Genomic DNA, 18,321 nt, shown 5'->3' with positions numbered 1-18,321 from the left:
TCGGGGTAACTTGATGATTCTGGTTTGATGACTACACGAAAGTGGTATCAAATGAACAAGCACAACAGGTAAGAAAATAATAGTTACATAAAGGCAATCAACAGCAGCGTACCTTTACGTTTTTAAATAAGCAATTATAAAAATTTTGTAAACGCTAATTAAATCCATGTGTAAATAATTAGTGTTACAAATTAGGTACAAGGCCCATTGATTTGAATAAAATTGTTATTAGCCGACTTCAAAAGAGAGTTTTAATCCAATCAGCGTATTTACGAAACTTTTTACTTTAGCCATAAATTCTTTTGTATGTAGGTATTTGCCTACTAGGTAACTGGGCCCATAACCTATCTACTTAGAACAAAATGTTGTTAGTCTACCTAAATATAACTTGGACATTTTTACATAGTAGGTAAGTTTAGTCAGTCTGCACCGACAGGGCCGGTCCTTAAAATTACCATAATATTTTTTTTATAAATATAAATAAAAAAAACATGTCTGGTTCGCTCGCAGACATTTACGAGATTATATTGCTGTTGCTTATTATATTGCTTGCTAAGTACGTAGCTTTAAAACTTGTACCTGTCCAATGAATATTTAAGTAGGTATTGAATTAGTTTTATTGAATTGGTCTTGTTTATAAGTATTTAATAGAAAGATAAGAAATAAACAATCGAATGCCTGATTATAAATATTGTCGCCTGTATATAGAAATGAACATAATCTCTGATAATGCTGATTGCACATTGGTGAAACGACAGTTTACTCGCCGCATAAGTCGTTCTACTTGATTTTTTTTCCAGTAATTATGTGATTGATCTCTCCAGAACACGAACTGTTAAGCAGAAATACAAATGCTTACCTTGGGTATACCTATGTATTCGTAACTACTTTGAAGTTGATATTTCTGTCCAGTATGTGACGGAGTAGAATTCCAGCATAGAGTACCTACCTCTACCAAGTTTAGAAGCAACTATTGCTTATCAATCTCTGAACACTCCCGCATTTGAAAGCTCAACACCTAGTTTTGATAATGTACAAAAGCGTGAAAAAAAGCTGCGAATTCGGTCAACAGCATGCGATCGTTATGACGTTCGTTGTATACCTCTTCAACGTGTTTAATGATAAACATAATGATAATGTTTAACTTAAAATCAAAAGTCTATCTTAAAATAAAAAAAAATCTATTTTTTATAAATAATCTAAAAATGTTTTTACTAATCTACGTACATACCTAATTATCGTATATCTATTGTTAATAGAACTAAAGCCTTTGTTTGAAACGCATTACTGAAACGCTTTAATTACGGTGCTTCCGATTGGTGCGGTTCGTGTTGTAATGTAAAATCATTTCACACACTGACTTAATCGGTGAGATAATAGCACGGCACAACACAGGCTCATCGGGTTTGAAAATATTAATTTGATGAATAAAAAAAGAAATGTTCATAATCCACAGTTTTATCACGAAACTGGTCGCAGTACCGTATTAATTTTCCTCGGCAGCGGATAAAAACGGATCCAATTTGAGAAAAACCGCCATTTGATCTTTGTATTCCGACGGAGACGCTTTGTTTTTTATTTCATTTGTTATATAAATATAAAGATGTTATGTTTACGCTATTGTGTAGTTGTAATTGTTCAGTTTTACTTGACAAGTGCTAAGTTTTTTGATCCAGAGTGGGATATGCCGACTGAGGTGGAACTGAACAAATATTTGAGTGTCGTTGAAGATACCGTCGATTATTGTTATAGAAATAAAAATAAAACAGATATTAATTCTGCATTTGGTTTATTCATGGCTAAAGGTAAGTTAAGGAGAGCCATGATCGTCTAGTGGTTCGAATCCGGTCCGGGGCATTTACCTCCACTCCAACTTTTCAGTTGTGTGCATTTTAAGAAAGAAAAACATCGTGAGGAAACCTGCATACCAGAGAATTTTTATAATTCTCTGCGTGTGTGAAGTTTGCTAATCTGCATTGGGCCAGACTGGAGGACTATTGGCTTAACCCCTCTCATTCTGAGAGGAGAATCGAGCTCAGGTTGATAATGATAGGTAAGTTTAGCTTGTTTTAAAACTGCTTAATCATTCGAAAGCGGTTTATTCCTTTTTTCCGGTGTCCGTCCGTTCGTCCGTCTGGCTGTTGGTTTTCTCATGAACCGGGATTGTGAGACAGTTAAATAAAGTTCACAGATGATGTATTTCTGTTGCTGCTATAACAAAAAACAGAATAAAATAAATATTAAACGAGGCTCCCATACAAGAAACGTGATTTTTTTGCCGTTTCTATAGATAGGTATAGTATTTTCATCAGTCGATGGACGTCCACTGCTGGACATAGGACTCTTGCATGGACTTCCAAAAAACAAGGTCTTGAGCTTCCAGCATCCAGCGGCACCCTGCAACCCGCTTGATGTCCTCAGTCCAACTAGTGGAGGTCGACCAACACTGAGCATTCCGGTGCGGGGTCGCCATTCCAGCACCCTGGGATCCCAACGTCCATCGGCTCGTCTAACTATATGTCCTGTCCATTGCCACTTTAGCTTTGCGACTCGCCGAGCTAAGACTTTGTTTCTTCTGCGGATCTCCTAATTTCTGATTCGATCACGCGGAGAAATCTAGTATTTTATAGGTAACTAAACTAAAAGTACTACATATATCTGTTGTCCGGATGTCATTATCAACGAACTTAGCGCAATTGTAAATGTGATTCGATTATCAGCTCTATTAAATTAAGAGTAGGTATCTCATACGAGTATGTTCTGCTCTGGTGGTACCAGATGGCTTTCGCCACGGCTTATAATCGGAAACATAGCCTAAATAATGTGTAATGCTGCGTAGAAATCGTATTGTTTAGAACTGTATTGAATAAAAAAGTCTTAATAATCACATCCACTAAATAACTACTCCGCTTCTAATTAAATGTAATAACGCTGTTGAAGATTGTTTTAGTATAAGTTAGGTAATTAATATAATGTATTAATTAAGTTAGCGTAAACAATTACACTTAGATAATGAGTATATTTGCGCGAGTAATGTACAACAATCGTAATTAAAACCTTTCAAATCACGTCTTTACTAATAAGTAGCAAATAAACGTTTACATTATTAGAGTTTTACTTCCTTTAGCTATAAGCTCATACACATATTTGTTAGCTCTATACGGCTCAACACCCATGTAAATAATAAGCTTAGATTATTGCTATCTCTATCTGATTTGCTTTCCTTTTCTATAACTATCTCTGTCTTACTCATAAGTCCATCCCTTTCACTTCGTTGTATAATGCTCTAATAAACGTAAGAGAATGCGAGCGCTTCGAAGCTTATAAAACACGGCCAAACCGAGCCTTTGTACGCCACTTCTCTCTCGAAGCGACAAGCGAACGCATCTACTCGATTATCAAGAAATTACGTGTTTTATTTATACGCGTCTCCCTGTGGTTTGGACTCTCCAAAATCCTCCACAGTGCATGGTCCTTCGAGCCGGATTCACCGAGCCGGCATACATCTTGAAGATAAGCTCAGGTAAGAGAGCGTCTCCGTGGAAGAACTGAAGAGGAATCAACCTATCGCCGCAGAACAGGGTTCCGCGGGCTTGGAAGATCGTTCAGTTGGGCCACGGAACTGAAGTGACGTCATCGAAGTCTGCCTAGACCGAAGAAAAGGCATCGACCCCTCGCTGCGGGTGCATTGAGGCGAAGCTCAGTAGTAGCTGCCGAAGACCGCGAGGCTTGTGGAGAAGATCGTTTCATCGAGCTACAGACCAACTGAAGATCTACGACGCATCCACGAAAAGGAATCCACCTTCGCTGCGGGTGCATTGAGGCGAAGCTCAGTAGTAGCTGCCAAAGACCGCGAGGCTGTGGGGAAGATCGTTTCGTCGCGCTGTAGAAGACCTTCAAAGGAGTCACACCTTCAACAAAACGAAGAGGAATCCACCTTCGCTGCGGGTGCATTGAGGCGAAGCTCCGAGTAGCTGCTGAAGACCGCGAGGCTTTTGGGAAGATCGCTTCGTCGCGTTGGAGAAGGCTTCAAGGGAGTCACCTTCAACAAACCGAAGAGGAATCCACCTTCGCTGCGGGTGCATTGAGGTGAAGCTCGGAGTAGCTGCTGAAGACCGCGAGGCTGTTGGGAAGATCGCTTCGTCGCGTTGGAGAAGACTCTAAGCGGTTTACCGCGCCTCATCTGTTCACCACCTAACGGTGTCAAACGGTGAACAGTGAGTTAACGCCTAACGGCGGGAGCAGTATACCAGACGATACTGCCAGCTTGCCTTAACCGGCAGCTGTAACAGTCTGATCGCGCCAATACGGTTCACGTGAGATAGGGGTCCTCTTAGTAGGCACAGCCGAGGGTGTCGGGCGTTCCTCCCGATACCTGAGCACTCTAACCCTCACGTGTTACCCTCTGTCGGGCGATTCCCACCTCACCTCACCTATTATTCCATCCCTGGGAGAGTGTGTCTTTCGAGACCCTCAAACAGGACTGCTAGGGCGTTAGGGCTGGTAGGGCAGTTAGGATATTAGGGACGGTAGGTTTATTAGGGTATTAATTAATTTATTATTATATATAATTATTTTATTATATCATTATTTTATTTAGGGTTAATGTTAGGATTGATAGGGCAGTAGGGTGTTAGGACATAGGGTCAGAAAGACTGAAGAATCAAGATGAGTTTTACTCGAAGCAAGAAGACGAAGGAAGACACGAATGATGAGTCAGGAGACCTATCAATCAAAGAAAAGAAACAAGAAACAGGATCTTGTGCTTCGCAAACTAAACGCGCTGAATTACAAGCTCGCTGGGAACTGCAACAAAAAGTAAGAGAGCGAGTGATTGCTGACGAAGCAATAGCACGTACGAAGTTAGAGTTATCACAACTAGCCGAAAACTCTGACCAAGAGCAAGAAGATGTAAAAGTCGATTTAATTAATAATTGGATGAATAAAGCACCAAGTACCGCAAATATAAACGATGCTAAAGTCACCCAAGGTATCAACGCTCTTTCAAAATTGTTATCGCAAGCAATGTTACATGCAGAAAACTTGGAAACCCCTCCAAAGAAACCGCCAACATACATGAGCGACTTATGTTCATTCGATGGAGATCCCATAAACTGGATACCATTTATCAGCCATTACAGAGATACCGCAACATTCTTCAGCGATATAGAAAATGTTGCCCGGATACGAATTTCATTAAAAGGACTCGCAAAAGAAACCGTCAAATCTTTGTTATACACAAGCACTGCACCTGAAATTATATTAAAAGAATTAGAGAGAAGATTTGGCCGACCTACCTACATCATTAAAAGCGAAATAGCGGCCCTCGACCGATTGCCACGAATGTCGGAAGATATCAAAGGCATAGGCGCCTTTGCGAGCGCTGTATTCAATAGCGTAAATACAATAAAACAACTTCGTAGAACGGAATACCTATACTCCACCGACATAGCAGACAGGATAATCAACAAAATGAGCACAATAGTCAGATTTAGATGGCAAGAATACAAATACAATAGAATAGAGGAACCCACACTCAGTGTGCTCTCCGAATTCCTAAATATGATCTCTGACCAATTCGACGAGCCTGATCTACGTCTTAAAAGTAAACTCGAAACACAGCCAGCCAATGAGAAAAGAGTCAATACAACTTATCGCGAATTGAATCACGAAAGCGACAGTGACTCCAATTACGATCGAGAATTTGAAGAGGAAATGAGATTTGTCTTAGCCGCCTCTACCATTGAAGATAATGATATATGTTTCGTCTGTAATCAAACACACGACTTAAGTAAATGCCAGCAATTCACAGAAGAAAAAGTTGAAAAACGGTGGGAAATAGTAAAACAACATAAGTTATGTTTCAAATGTCTAAAAACTAGCCATAAACACATAAAGTGTAAAAGAAAACTATGCGGCAAAGAAGGTTGCGTCAGAACACATCACAAGCTTTTACATGAAGATATATTTAAATCAGAACCAAACAAAGTATTATCAGTTAATCACATCGGCTCCTCAGAAACCTATTTAAAGATAGTTCCAGTTGAACTATATGGACCACATGGCACAGAGACTGTAATGGCGTTGTTGGATGAAGGATCATCTGCAACTTTATTAAAAGACGAAGTAGCTGAACGCATAGGAGCCAAAGGAGCTAAGAGAAACTTATTAATCGAAGGCATAAGCGGAAAACCAACAAAAGCCGATCAGTCAATGCATATCAAAGTCAAAATTAAAGGCTTATTCTCAAGACAATTCCAAACTCTTCAAGCTCATACTATCGAACAACTTGACGTTGCATCCCAATCAATTAAACAAGAAGACTTAGAAGATTGCCCTCACTTAGACGACATAGCTGAACAATTAATTTATGACGAGTTCGACGGAACTCCACCTTCACTTATCATTGGGCAAGATAATTGGCATTTAATCGTCACAAGAGAATTGAAAGCCGGCAACTCAACAAAGCCAGCGGCATCGTTAACTCGCCTTGGCTGGATACTGCACGGACGTAAATCTGAAAAACCAAAGCCTGTCTTATTTACAAATCACATAAAGGAAATATCGAAAGATAAGATAAACAACATAACAACAACTCATAAAAGTCTAGAATCTATTAACATAATACAAAAAATAACCGCTAACGATCCAAAACAAAGAGCGTTAAGCATCTTAAATAAAACATCTCACCACTTATCCGACGGAAGATTTAATTATGGTCTTTTACACAAAACAGATGGCGAAACAAAGCTCATAGACAATGTCTTGATCTACAAAGACAATGTCTTGCGGCATTCAAAAGAGCTAAAAATAGAATTCAACCATAAAAATATATTAAATATTATATACACGGACTTGACAAGAAGTTTATTAACCAGTGAATACACGAAAACCATAAAACCTACTAGGCCAAGAATATGTTACCTACATCACGAAATTATACCTTCTTGGAAACAAAAACCGGATAATGATAGTGTCGCTATAATCTCCGATTGTGACTTACAAAAATCCACAACAACAAAGGAAGTCATAAAACTCCGCCTCGAAATAGATATCACACAAAAAAACGAAGGATTAAAATTAAAACAAAGGACCTCTGACATCCCCGACGTCATATATAACCTGGAAAGTGACCGCCGCCACAAAGATAAGATACGAGGAGAACAATATAAATTAGAGAAAGCTTTGAAACTAATTTACCAAACAAATTATTACTCTACACGATTCAATGTTAATGATCAAAATACGCTGCAAGAAATCTTCAAAGAAGCACGACTATTACGTAAAATACAACTCAAGCTTTTAAGCTCAGACGCTCAAATCTTGATACAAAGAAAAGCGCTCGCGCAACAATTATGGCAAGATAAAACAAAGCGCATTGATAACATACCTATAAGGTTAAAGAAACAATGGTTAACAAATACACATCACATTCAAGAACCCGACGTACCACGCTGCATTGATCTCCGCAACGAGGGGAAGTTAAACGCCTACGTCGATGTGAGCAAAATTAACTACACCGCTACCAATAATTGGAAAACAACTTATAACGGTCTTGTAAATATAAAACTAATCATGGCAACAAGTCCATCGCGAAACTTCAACTATAACAATCGATGGTTTAATGGTTCAAACTCCATAAAATATGAACCTAACGATTGGCCAGTAGCTCATAGACTGCGGCCTTCAGAACATACAAGCAAAGAAAGCACGCCAATTGCCCATTTAATTAATTCTGCAATACCACAATACACAAGAAGATTTTCGTCTTGGGTCTTTTACCTACTAGCATCAGTCCATTCTCTACAAATCAGTTTGTGCTTCAAGACATCAACTGCAAAACTAAACGAAATTGCTGAAGCAGCAAAAAAGGACATGAATCAAGCCCGTAAATCTAATAACAAAATGATTCACTCAAAAGGTCGACTACCCGTCGCCAAATACAAAAAATACCATCACTACAAGAAATATATGTGCCAGAAATACGATGTCGCACCTTTACGATGCACAGTCAAGATCATATCGATGAAAGTTCACCGGCATATAACACACAAAATAATTTGTATATCCCTTGGAAATTCACCAACAGAACGGCTTCAGACTAAACAACATCCTTTCATTAGCGCTATTTTATATTACATTAAATCCTTATTACCTACATTCATGCTTAGAAAAACGATGGAATGCTATGTGAAACTAAGAAACATGCACTCTAACTATATAAGGGTAGATAAAGGATTACGACTTAGTTTACGGAACTTAGCCGAAAGACTAAATCGGCGAATCCTAGCAAGAATACGGTCAAGACGAAAGATTCGGACTATCGCCAGAATCCTAGAAGACTTCCGCTTCCTGCCTGATGAAAACAACAATCTTCATTCCTGAATTGAGTGCTTCAGACTACAGCTTCGCACGAGGGGGAGACTGTTGAAGATTGTTTTAGTATAAGTTAGGTAATTAATATAATGTATTAATTAAGTTAGCGTAAACAATTACACTTAGATAATGAGTATATTTGCGCGAGTAATGTACAACAATCGTAATTAAAACCTTTCAAATCACGTCTTTACTAATAAGTAGCAAATAAACGTTTACATTATTAGAGTTTTACTTCCTTTAGCTATAAGCTCATACACATATTTGTTAGCTCTATACGGCTCAACACCCATGTAAATAATAAGCTTAGATTATTGCTATCTCTATCTGATTTGCTTTCCTTTTCTATAACTATCTCTGTCTTACTCATAAGTCCATCCCTTTCACTTCGTTGTATAATGCTCTAATAAACGTAAGAGAATGCGAGCGCTTCGAAGCTTATAAAACACGGCCAAACCGAGCCTTTGTACGCCACTTCTCTCTCGAAGCGACAAGCGAACGCATCTACTCGATTATCAAGAAATTACGTGTTTTATTTATACGCGTCTCCCTGTGGTTTGGACTCTCCAAAATCCTCCACAAACGCTATGGACAAGCTCTAGTATCTATGCGCTAATTTTTTTTTATTATAGTAAATCTGGCTCATGTTCGTCGAAAGGGAAGAGATCTTCCAAAAAATATGGATAAAAGACTAATAACACTTACACTGAAAACCGATGAGATTTTGAATGTAATCAAGAGGAAATATGAAGTGAGTAGAAAGGTCAGGGGTAAGTCGAACTATTACCTAGTAGTAGAAGATTAAGTACATATTTTACTTTATCAATATATATGAATAAAATTGAAATTCCTGTCCGAGATTTTAAATATAACTATGCATATAGTTATTTAAACAATACTAAAACACAAACAAGCTCTTTTAATATTGGTCCGCTCTTTTAATATAAGATTTTCCCTTTACAGTATATTAATTAGTTATATAGTTTCGGAGATAATACAATGCTGCTATATGACGCCCCGCGGTTTCAATTACGTAGTTCGCGTTTCCGTGTGAATATGGGGATAAAACATAGCCTATGACACTCGAAGAAAGTTTGTATGAAAAGTCTTTCGATTTCCTAGGTACCTTTGTAGATAAATGTAAAATGATTAGTGGATTATTTATTAGGTATACGTTATAAAACTTGCAAAAATATAAATAGAAGGTTGTGAAATAGGGGTTGAAAGTTGACATCGATTTTTACGCGGACGAAGTCGCGGGCGTCCGCTAATTCTGTATATAATTCTAGTTAACACATTTCAGCATTGAATTTAATGAGTCTATTCAACAATGCAACAAATTGGGGTGAAAACCTTTCCAAATTTGACTATACGGTAGAAATGCAATATCCACTTGCCCAATTAGAAGAAATGTATTCCCCTTTTAATCTGTACTTGGAAAAAGCAGACAAATATTTTATGTGGGTCCCGTCTCCTGAATCTTCTGGTGAGTAATTATTATTTAATTACTAAGTTAACTTTCGCTGGTGCGCGGTGGTTTTACAAGGCCTGGGTTCGAGCCCCGGCTGAACCGATTGAGGTTTCTTCTTTGGTCCAGGTCTGGCTGGTGGGAGACTTCGGCCGTGGCTATAGTTACAACCTTACCGTCAAAATCCGTCGCCAAACGATTGCCACGTAGAAACAGAAAGGGGATTTTCATTTGGATTTTCATCCTCCTCCTAACAAGTTAGCCCGCTTCCAGCTTAGGTTGTATCATCACTTACCAGCATCAGGTAAGATTGTGGTCTTACGTAACTTGTAAAAGAATTAAAAAAAAAACAGGTAAGTTCTATAGCTTAATTACTATAATACAGAGAAAGTGTGGGAGGGGTTTACCGTTTAAGAGAAGCTTTTTGCATCTGAACCCAATATATTAGCCTCTTTATTTAGGGTTACATTATTTACCTACGTAATAGTAATAGTTCTTTCAGTAGGATCCAGTGGTTAGCCTATGTGGTTTCGGATCACGAGACCCTGATTTTGAATGGCCTTCAATATGAGATACTGAGTTTTTATTTCTGCTGAGCTAAGAATTTGACTGAAATTTTCAGCCCGTAGTTTGGAAGCCTTCCCTCAGAGCACGATAAGCCGCCGGTCCCGATCATTATCATTAACATCTAATAGTAGGCGTTAATGAATTTAACACTATCAACCTAACCCAAACCTAATTCCATATTCCCTCTCCCACAAGGAAGGCCCTATAATGGGCCGTTAAAATAGGATTTTCGCTGCACGAAATTTTTATGGTCTACCTACTGATTATTAATATATGTTTTTTTGCATAAATTTCAGATGAGTGTATGGAGTCTCTGGCTAAAAACCCAACAAATCGGAGTCCTTTTTCCAAGAGATGTGACATCAGGAAGTCTTGTTACGATATTGTAAAGAGAGGGACGGACTTTGGTTATGCTTTAGCACACAGGTAAAACTAAAAGAATTAGATAATCTTTTAGTAATTAAAATTATTAAGTTTTTGAAAACAGAATATTTTATTATATTTTTGAAAGACGGCTTGGCTTTGTATAGTACTAGCCCTAAATGTTAGCCCTCATTCGCATTGCGATAGTTTTTTAACGGACGTTCAATATAATATAAAGTTAAATGAAAGTCTATTTCCAACGCCCAAAATTAAAAATGCAACACTGCTCGAAAAAATGCGTTGTGTGAACTTATACTTAGTAACGCATTTGCTGTATTTAAACGCTTTTTTAACGTCCTTTAAAAAAGCTCCCGTGCGAATGAGGGCTTATTGTGTGTGTGACGATGCAGTCAAGGATGGTAGTGGACATACTTGGAAGAGGTACAAGTTTATTGTACACATCAGATGCATCTGTAACATAATAGCGCCTGGGTGTAATCAATACATTAGCGTCCTGTAATAAGCGCGCGGTAAATGGAATATGTACAAAAAATAAAAATTAAATATCCTAAACTGACTCAAGCCGGGTATCGAACCCACGACCTCCCTGCTGAGAACCACAACACTGCCTACCCAACCTAAACTGCGCTAGAGAAGTCAATAACTTAAAAAAATAGTTACACATTAAAATACCTCGTAATATTGTTTGACAACTGTCAAAATATTCGTCGTCATCAACCCATATTCGGCTCACTGCTGAGTCTCCTCTCAGAAAGAGAGGGGTAAGGCCAATAGTCCACCACGCTGGCCCTATGCGGATTGGCAGACTTCACACACGCAGAGAATTAAGATAATTCTCGGGTATGCAGTTTTCCTCACGATGTTTTCCTTCACCGATTGAGACACGTGATATTCAATTTCTTAAAATGCACACAACTGAAAAGTTGGAGGTGCATGCCCCGGACCGGATTCGAACCCATACCCTCCATATCCACTTAATAATTAGATTAATTACTTAAAGCCCATATATTCCAGACTCTTGATCTTACTAGCTGCTCGTCTTGGGCGCGGTTGCACAGTTTTCTCTCAGCACGAAGATAGAGCACTGGTAAAACAGTTCTGTTCTATGGCCCATGCTGAAGCGGCTTACATTGCTGAAAATAACTACGGATTTATCGATCTATTTATGGAAATCAGTAAGTAGATTTTATATACTAGATAACCCAATGTCTTCGCGCACAAATGCAGCGCACGCAACGGAAGCTCTCAAATCTCTCAATTTTGCCGATTTTCCCACATTTTCATTGATTCTCCACGTCTATGACCAACCCTGATTTCTGAGATTTAAACAAACAAATAAATAACAAACGAATTCTTCAGCTTCATAATATTAGATTAAATCAGAAAAGGCTTCATTATTTATTAAGAAAGATAAAGTGATAACCATGCCGCAGCATATATTTTAAAGAGCCGTTGGACGATGGGGTCCCAAGGTGGAATGGCGACCCTGCACTGGAAGCGTGCCTTTCGAATCGGTGGTAGAGTTTTTACAAATAGTCAAACTTGTAAACTAAGCCTATTTGAAATAAATGAATTTTGATTTAGATTTCTTTGAATGTTGGTCGACCCCTACTTGGTAGACGACATCAAGCAGGTTACAGGGAGCCGCTGGATGCAGGCGGCTCAAGATTGTTGTGTTTGGACGTTCTTAGAAGAGGCCTGTGTCCGGCAGTCTGTTCATCGACTAATAATGGTGGTGATGGTAAATAAAGTCGTGACAGGCGTAAAGTAACGCATTTTAGGGTATATTTCCCGTCCGTTGATGCTCTGTTATTGACGAATATTTTTCACACTCGGGAAAGGACTTACTTACCTACTTACCTTCTGGTTACTAACTAGTGATAACTGCTTAGTTATTACTAACTAGTGATAACTGCTGATATCAGTCAGAGGTCCAGTGATTAGAAAGACATTTGATATCGACATGTCACGTGAAAAAAGTTAAGATCTGTCATTCCCATACATTTTTCTAGTTGTCGAAGCGTTTGCGATCGTAGAAAGAGAATTGTCGGGCCACTTGGCTACAGGGGCTGGCCTTTTGTGAACCGTTAAAATAGTCAGATACTGATGACGAAGTATAGTACAGTAAAAGCTCCTTATTCGCGCTTCCTTTATTTACGTTTTCACTACTCGCGGATTAAAATGTTGCGTCCCAATACCTATACTCGCGGCTAAATATTTCGTTATTCGCGCATCTGACTGACGAAACTGACGTAAAATCTGCAAATTTAAACTTTAACTTGCAAATACCTATTGCCGAAATTGCGAATGGATGGTTTAAGAATGCCACTGCTTAAAATCACTCTGAATAGAAGCTTTTAAAAAATGTCAAGCAAGAAAAAATTTCAAACTCTTCAAATCATTGTCTAAGACTGAAGATAATAGTTAATGAATAACTTCAATAATATTTGTTTTTTATTTTGTCACCCAAGAACATATCCCATAGAATTCCATATAAAATACCATTCCATATTCACGGTTTCTGTATTCGCGACACATTTAGAGAACGTATCCCCTGCGAATAATGAGCTTACTACTACCTTATCAAGGCATTGACATCTTAACATTGAAAATGAGTAATGACCTTAAAACAATATTGTTTCAGTTGGTCTCTGCTCTATCGACGGTCACGCCCAATTTCTTCATCGTATTTGGCTAGATAATATGATGACATTTCAAACACCAGATGGTTGTTTCCAAGAAGTATATTATAAAAAGGAGAACATAGAGGATATACGCCGATCACTCGTATGGACTCGAGTGTATAATTTCAAGAATATCCTGAAAGGCGGATGCGTTGAACATACGACTGCCGTGGCTGCTGTGGCGTTCTCTGCTGCTGTTAGATTTATTGTAGAACAATATTACTGAATGAAATATCACTAATCACTATACACTTGAGTAAACGTAATATTATTATGTATCTACTTACATTAGCTGATTTCTTTTTATAAGCGTTCCGGTACTACGTTGTGTAGAAACCAATAGGGGTGTGGAACCAATAGAAAAGAAAGAAAGAAAGAAAAATGTTTTATTAGTGAATTATGCCACACAACACAATTTGTTCTTGAAAGGAGTATGAAAATCATACTCCACAAAAAAAGTTAGCCTATTTCCATCTTAGATTGCAACATCACTTACCGTCAGGTGAGATTGTAGTCATGGGCTAACTTTTCGGTTTCTACGCGACATCGTACCGAAACGCTAAATTGCTTGGCGCTACGTCTTTGTCGGTAGGGTGGTAACTAGCCACAGGCGAAGCCTCCCACCAGCTAGACTTGGACCATTTAAGAAAACCTCAATCGGTCCAGCCGGGGATCGAACCCAGGACCTCCGTCATGTAAATAGATTTCATAGCCGAGTAGAAGCCGCCAATCTATACTAATATTACGAGTATAAAGCTGAAGAGTTTGTTTGATTGAACGCGTTAATATCAGGAACTACTGGTCCAATTAAAAAAAATATTTTAGTGTTAGATAGCCCACTTATCGAGGAAGGCTATAAACTATATAATATCCCCGTATTCTTACGGGAACGGGAACCACGCATGTGAAACCGCGCGGCGTCAGCTATAATCTACTCATAGATAGAATAAAGTAGGTACCTCCTCCAAGTTGTCCCTCTCTTAGACTGCATTGTCACTTAACATTAGGTAAGTTCCGAGTCAAGGACTAACTTGTAATTGAATTAAAAAATCTAGTATAATATAATGGTAGAACCGGTATTTGTAGGTACGTAAAGCTTTTTGATTATCTTTAGATATTTAATGAGATATTGCATTTAAAATTGGTTCTAAGCTTTTATAACGGGTTTGCACTTTTCCATGCTAGTCTTATCGGCACATAATTATATTATTTAGAATACTCATTATAGTAATATTATACCTAATGCCGAGAAACAGTCAATATTTATTATGTCGAATAAAAAATTGGATTGTGTAGTAGTCCAACATGCAATTGCTCGTTAATAAACGAAGGCGCTTTGAACAGTTACATTTCATTTTACCTATTCTTTCGTAGTTGATTATAAGACTGTAGGTGACTGTAGTGAATAATTAAACTAATATTAATATTTATTAACTCAGTAGTTATTAAATTAGTGAGTTTCCTCTAAGGGACACAAAAGATTTAATACAAAGTTTTCTTTTACTGTTTTGAAACGGTTCACTTCGTTTTATTGTAAAAAATTGTCTAATTGTCATTATTTCGTTCCGTCGGCTTTTTCTTATTTGTTTTATGATTGAATTAACCAATTCTATTATATTTAAGTGCAAGTAAAACAAAAAAAAATTAAATAGATCTAGCTGTTTTTTGAGTTTCAGCGTGATCATCGAATAACAATTCATGTTTTATACATAGGTATATAATAAATTTATATATAGGAGATGAAGAATGAAAATTTTCGTACACTTTATGTCTACTCACTTTTGTAATTTTCGAACAATAAACTTTCTTTACACATGACATTATTTAGAAATTAAAATGGGTCTATATAACAGAAATATCCCAACATGCACGTTTTTGTTATAGCTCCAACAGATTGGCTTTCTCTGACGCTTTCAACAATTCGCTTCATATTTCAAATAATTTACACAAAATCTTGAAAAATTATTCCTCACAAATCATTCTATCTATCGGTGAAAATCGCATAAAATGCAGTATATATTTATGCTGCATTTTATGAATTGAGTAGCGGACGCCCGTGACTTTTTCCGCTTGCAATTTTTTACAATTTCCGCGGGAACCATTAATTTTTCCGGGATTAAAATTAGGCTATGTGTAAATCCAGAAAAAAATCTATTTTCATTTAAAATTTCAGCCTTATCGCTTGAGTAGCCGCAGCACAAAGGAAAAACAAACACACACATTTACCCACACACACACACACAAACTTTCGCCTTTATAATATATATTGACAGCCTCCGATTTACAAGACGGAGGTCCTGGGTTCGATCCCCGGCTGGGCAGATTGAGATTTTCTTAATTTGTCCAGGTCTGGCTGGTGGGAGGCTTCGGCCGTGGCTAGTTACCACCCTACTGTAGTGTTGAAACCGAAAGGGGTGTGGATTTTCATCCTCCACCTAACAAGTTAACCCGCTTCCATCTTAGACTGCATCATCACTTACCATCAGGTGAGATTGTAGTCAAGGGCTAACTTGTAAAGAATAAAAAAAAAAGTGTGATTGTACTGACCTACTCGTATTATATGAGCTTTTTGTGACAGAGCTGGTCTGCTTTTCAATAGAATATAAAATGTCCTAAAAATACAGATTTACGCCATCGCGCAATTTTTAACAAATGAAAAATATTCCACCATGTGTTGTTATTTATATCTCAAAGGGATTAGGCATCGTTTTCAATTACCTAAAGCTCCCAGACAAATTGATTTTTCAGATACTTCCACCAATTATCATCATAATATTTTAGGCCAATTTACACAAAACCTTATATAACATTCCGCATCTACCTATCTATTGGTGAAACCGCATGAAAATCTGTTCGATAGTTTTCGAGTTCATCGCAAACAGACGGACAGACGTGGCAGAAGATTATGTTTTACAATATGACTGTATTGATATTTAGTATTTTAGAATATGACTTTGGAGATCTTATTTAAGCAAATAAGTTTCACTATCACTACATTATGTACCGACAGATAAATCCTTCTGTAATACCTCCAGTTTTCGCAGTTCGCGAACGACTTTCTCCGTTTCAAACAGCTCTCTAACTAGTTTTTGGATAACGCCTAGGTTTACAGAATAACAATCGCTTGGTGTTGGTCTAATATCTGCAATTAACAATACATACGAGTATCTACTATTATAGGTAAAACAAAGTCTTCCTCTCCCTTTCATTGTCTGTCTCTTCGCCATTAAGTCAAAGACTACAGACTATATATTACCTTATTATATTACAGTATATAAATAAGATGCAGTTTGCTTTTAACCAACGTCATAAGTGCGGTAGGGGAGAATGGAAGCAGGATAAGCATTCCATATTATCTATGCAGGATGAATTAGGAGTTATTATGGATTTTTGTATATTTCTCAAAAATTAAAAATTCGATTTTAATTACGGAAGGTTTTAGTAAACTATTATATAAAAGTTGTTAATTTTTCCAAAAGCGTTGAAGACATAATTTCATCAAAATCATTACTGTGCATCGTTACGTAAAACGAATGTATAATAATGATTAATTGACAAACAATCGACCTTGGTTATCAAATTGATCCAAATACCTACATAAGTCCAAAAAAACCAGGCCTTGATATTACGTTAGTCATGTTACAAATATTTTATGACCAGTAATTAATGAGTAATCGATCATGAGTGGTGATTATACCAGCTAGTTACGGATATGCCATTTATTGTAACAACTGCTTCTTAATTTCCTTTTAAAATCTGTAATAGTTATAGGTAAGTACCAATTGCTTTTGTGAATGGCAATGCGTCATGTCGAAGAGTAGAGTCACTGGTGGTTAACTAATTTAAACCCAAATTAGAAAAAGCCAAAAAAAGCTCCACGGTAAGTTGAGTATCAATCTACAAACCGGAGACCACCTTCACGGCATCGCACCACACCGTGAAAGACTCCAAAATGGGTGTTCTCTACGTAAAATAAGTACGTCTACGTATACTCGAATGCAACGTTATCAGTGTGCCTAGTGGGAGTTTTTAATATTTTCATACAGTTACTATCACGTTGACGTAAACGCAATATGGAATTGAAACAGTTGTGCAGTAGTGCCACTAGATGGCGCTGTTTCAATTCTTTAGAAATTCGTTGACGTTACGTGACAGTAACATTATCAAACTGCCACTAGGCCCTCTGGTGTGTATAATTTCTCGTTATTTATTAACATTCAACGCAGCGAGGGATGCAACTGTACCGCAACGCTACTTGGTGTACTAAAGCCCACTTCCTCGTCTTAAAAGCAGTATCCTGTTAGGCACGCTGCTGAACTTTGAATTGTCACTTATAAATGCATCATCCACCACATAGTTGCACTTTTCCAACGTTATATAAAAAACGTGCCTTGAATTTTATATAAAAATCTTTTATATAACAAATATAAATTGCTGTAGGTACTGTGAAATATAAATACAGTATGATAAAAGGATATTCCCGTACCGGGAATCGAACCCGAGCCTCCTGGGTGAAAGCCAGGTATCCTAGCCACTAGACCATACGGGATGTACGATGTAGACGAAAATACTTGTTTGAAACATTGAATGATGGTGAAAGTATTCAAAACAGTACTTTATGGATAATAAATAAGTTCTACTTCGGCCGTGGGTAGTGACCACCCCACCGGCAAAGACGTATCGCTAGGCGATTTAGCGTGCTGGTACGATGTCGTGTAGAATCCGCAATCGCAAAAGCAACTTTTAGGTATCTATTATCTATTTAATAATTCGGGCTGTCGGTTGCCCAGAGAAAATTTTATTAATAATTACATACGTGAGGCGAAAAAAATTTAAATAATC

General features: G+C 37.6%; 1 protein-coding gene and 1 non-coding gene across 2 annotated transcripts; one reads left to right on the top strand and one right to left on the bottom strand.

Annotated features, from left to right (window-relative positions):
- The first annotated feature begins 1,551 nt into the window (after nt 1–1,551).
- On the top strand, nt 1,552–13,870 carry LOC112045830 (uncharacterized). Its single transcript, XM_052881405.1, has 6 exons — nt 1,552–1,805; nt 9,009–9,146; nt 9,680–9,862; nt 10,708–10,837; nt 11,810–11,970; nt 13,440–13,870. Exons 1-6 carry the CDS (start codon nt 1,604–1,606, stop codon nt 13,703–13,705), a joined length of 1,080 nt encoding a protein of 359 aa, XP_052737365.1. The 5' UTR covers nt 1,552–1,603; the 3' UTR covers nt 13,706–13,870.
- Nucleotides 13,871–17,956: 4,086 nt separating this feature from the next.
- On the bottom strand, nt 17,957–18,028 carry Trnae-uuc (transfer RNA glutamic acid (anticodon UUC)). Its single transcript has one exon. It is a non-coding gene; the product is annotated as a tRNA-Glu (tRNA).
- Nucleotides 18,029–18,321: the final 293 nt, after the last annotated feature.

Source organism: Bicyclus anynana, chromosome 4 (assembly GCF_947172395.1).
Source record: "Bicyclus anynana chromosome 4, ilBicAnyn1.1, whole genome shotgun sequence".
NCBI classification, from domain to species: domain Eukaryota; kingdom Metazoa; phylum Arthropoda; class Insecta; order Lepidoptera; family Nymphalidae; genus Bicyclus; species Bicyclus anynana.
This window is presented reverse-complemented; position numbering and strand designations above follow the sequence as displayed.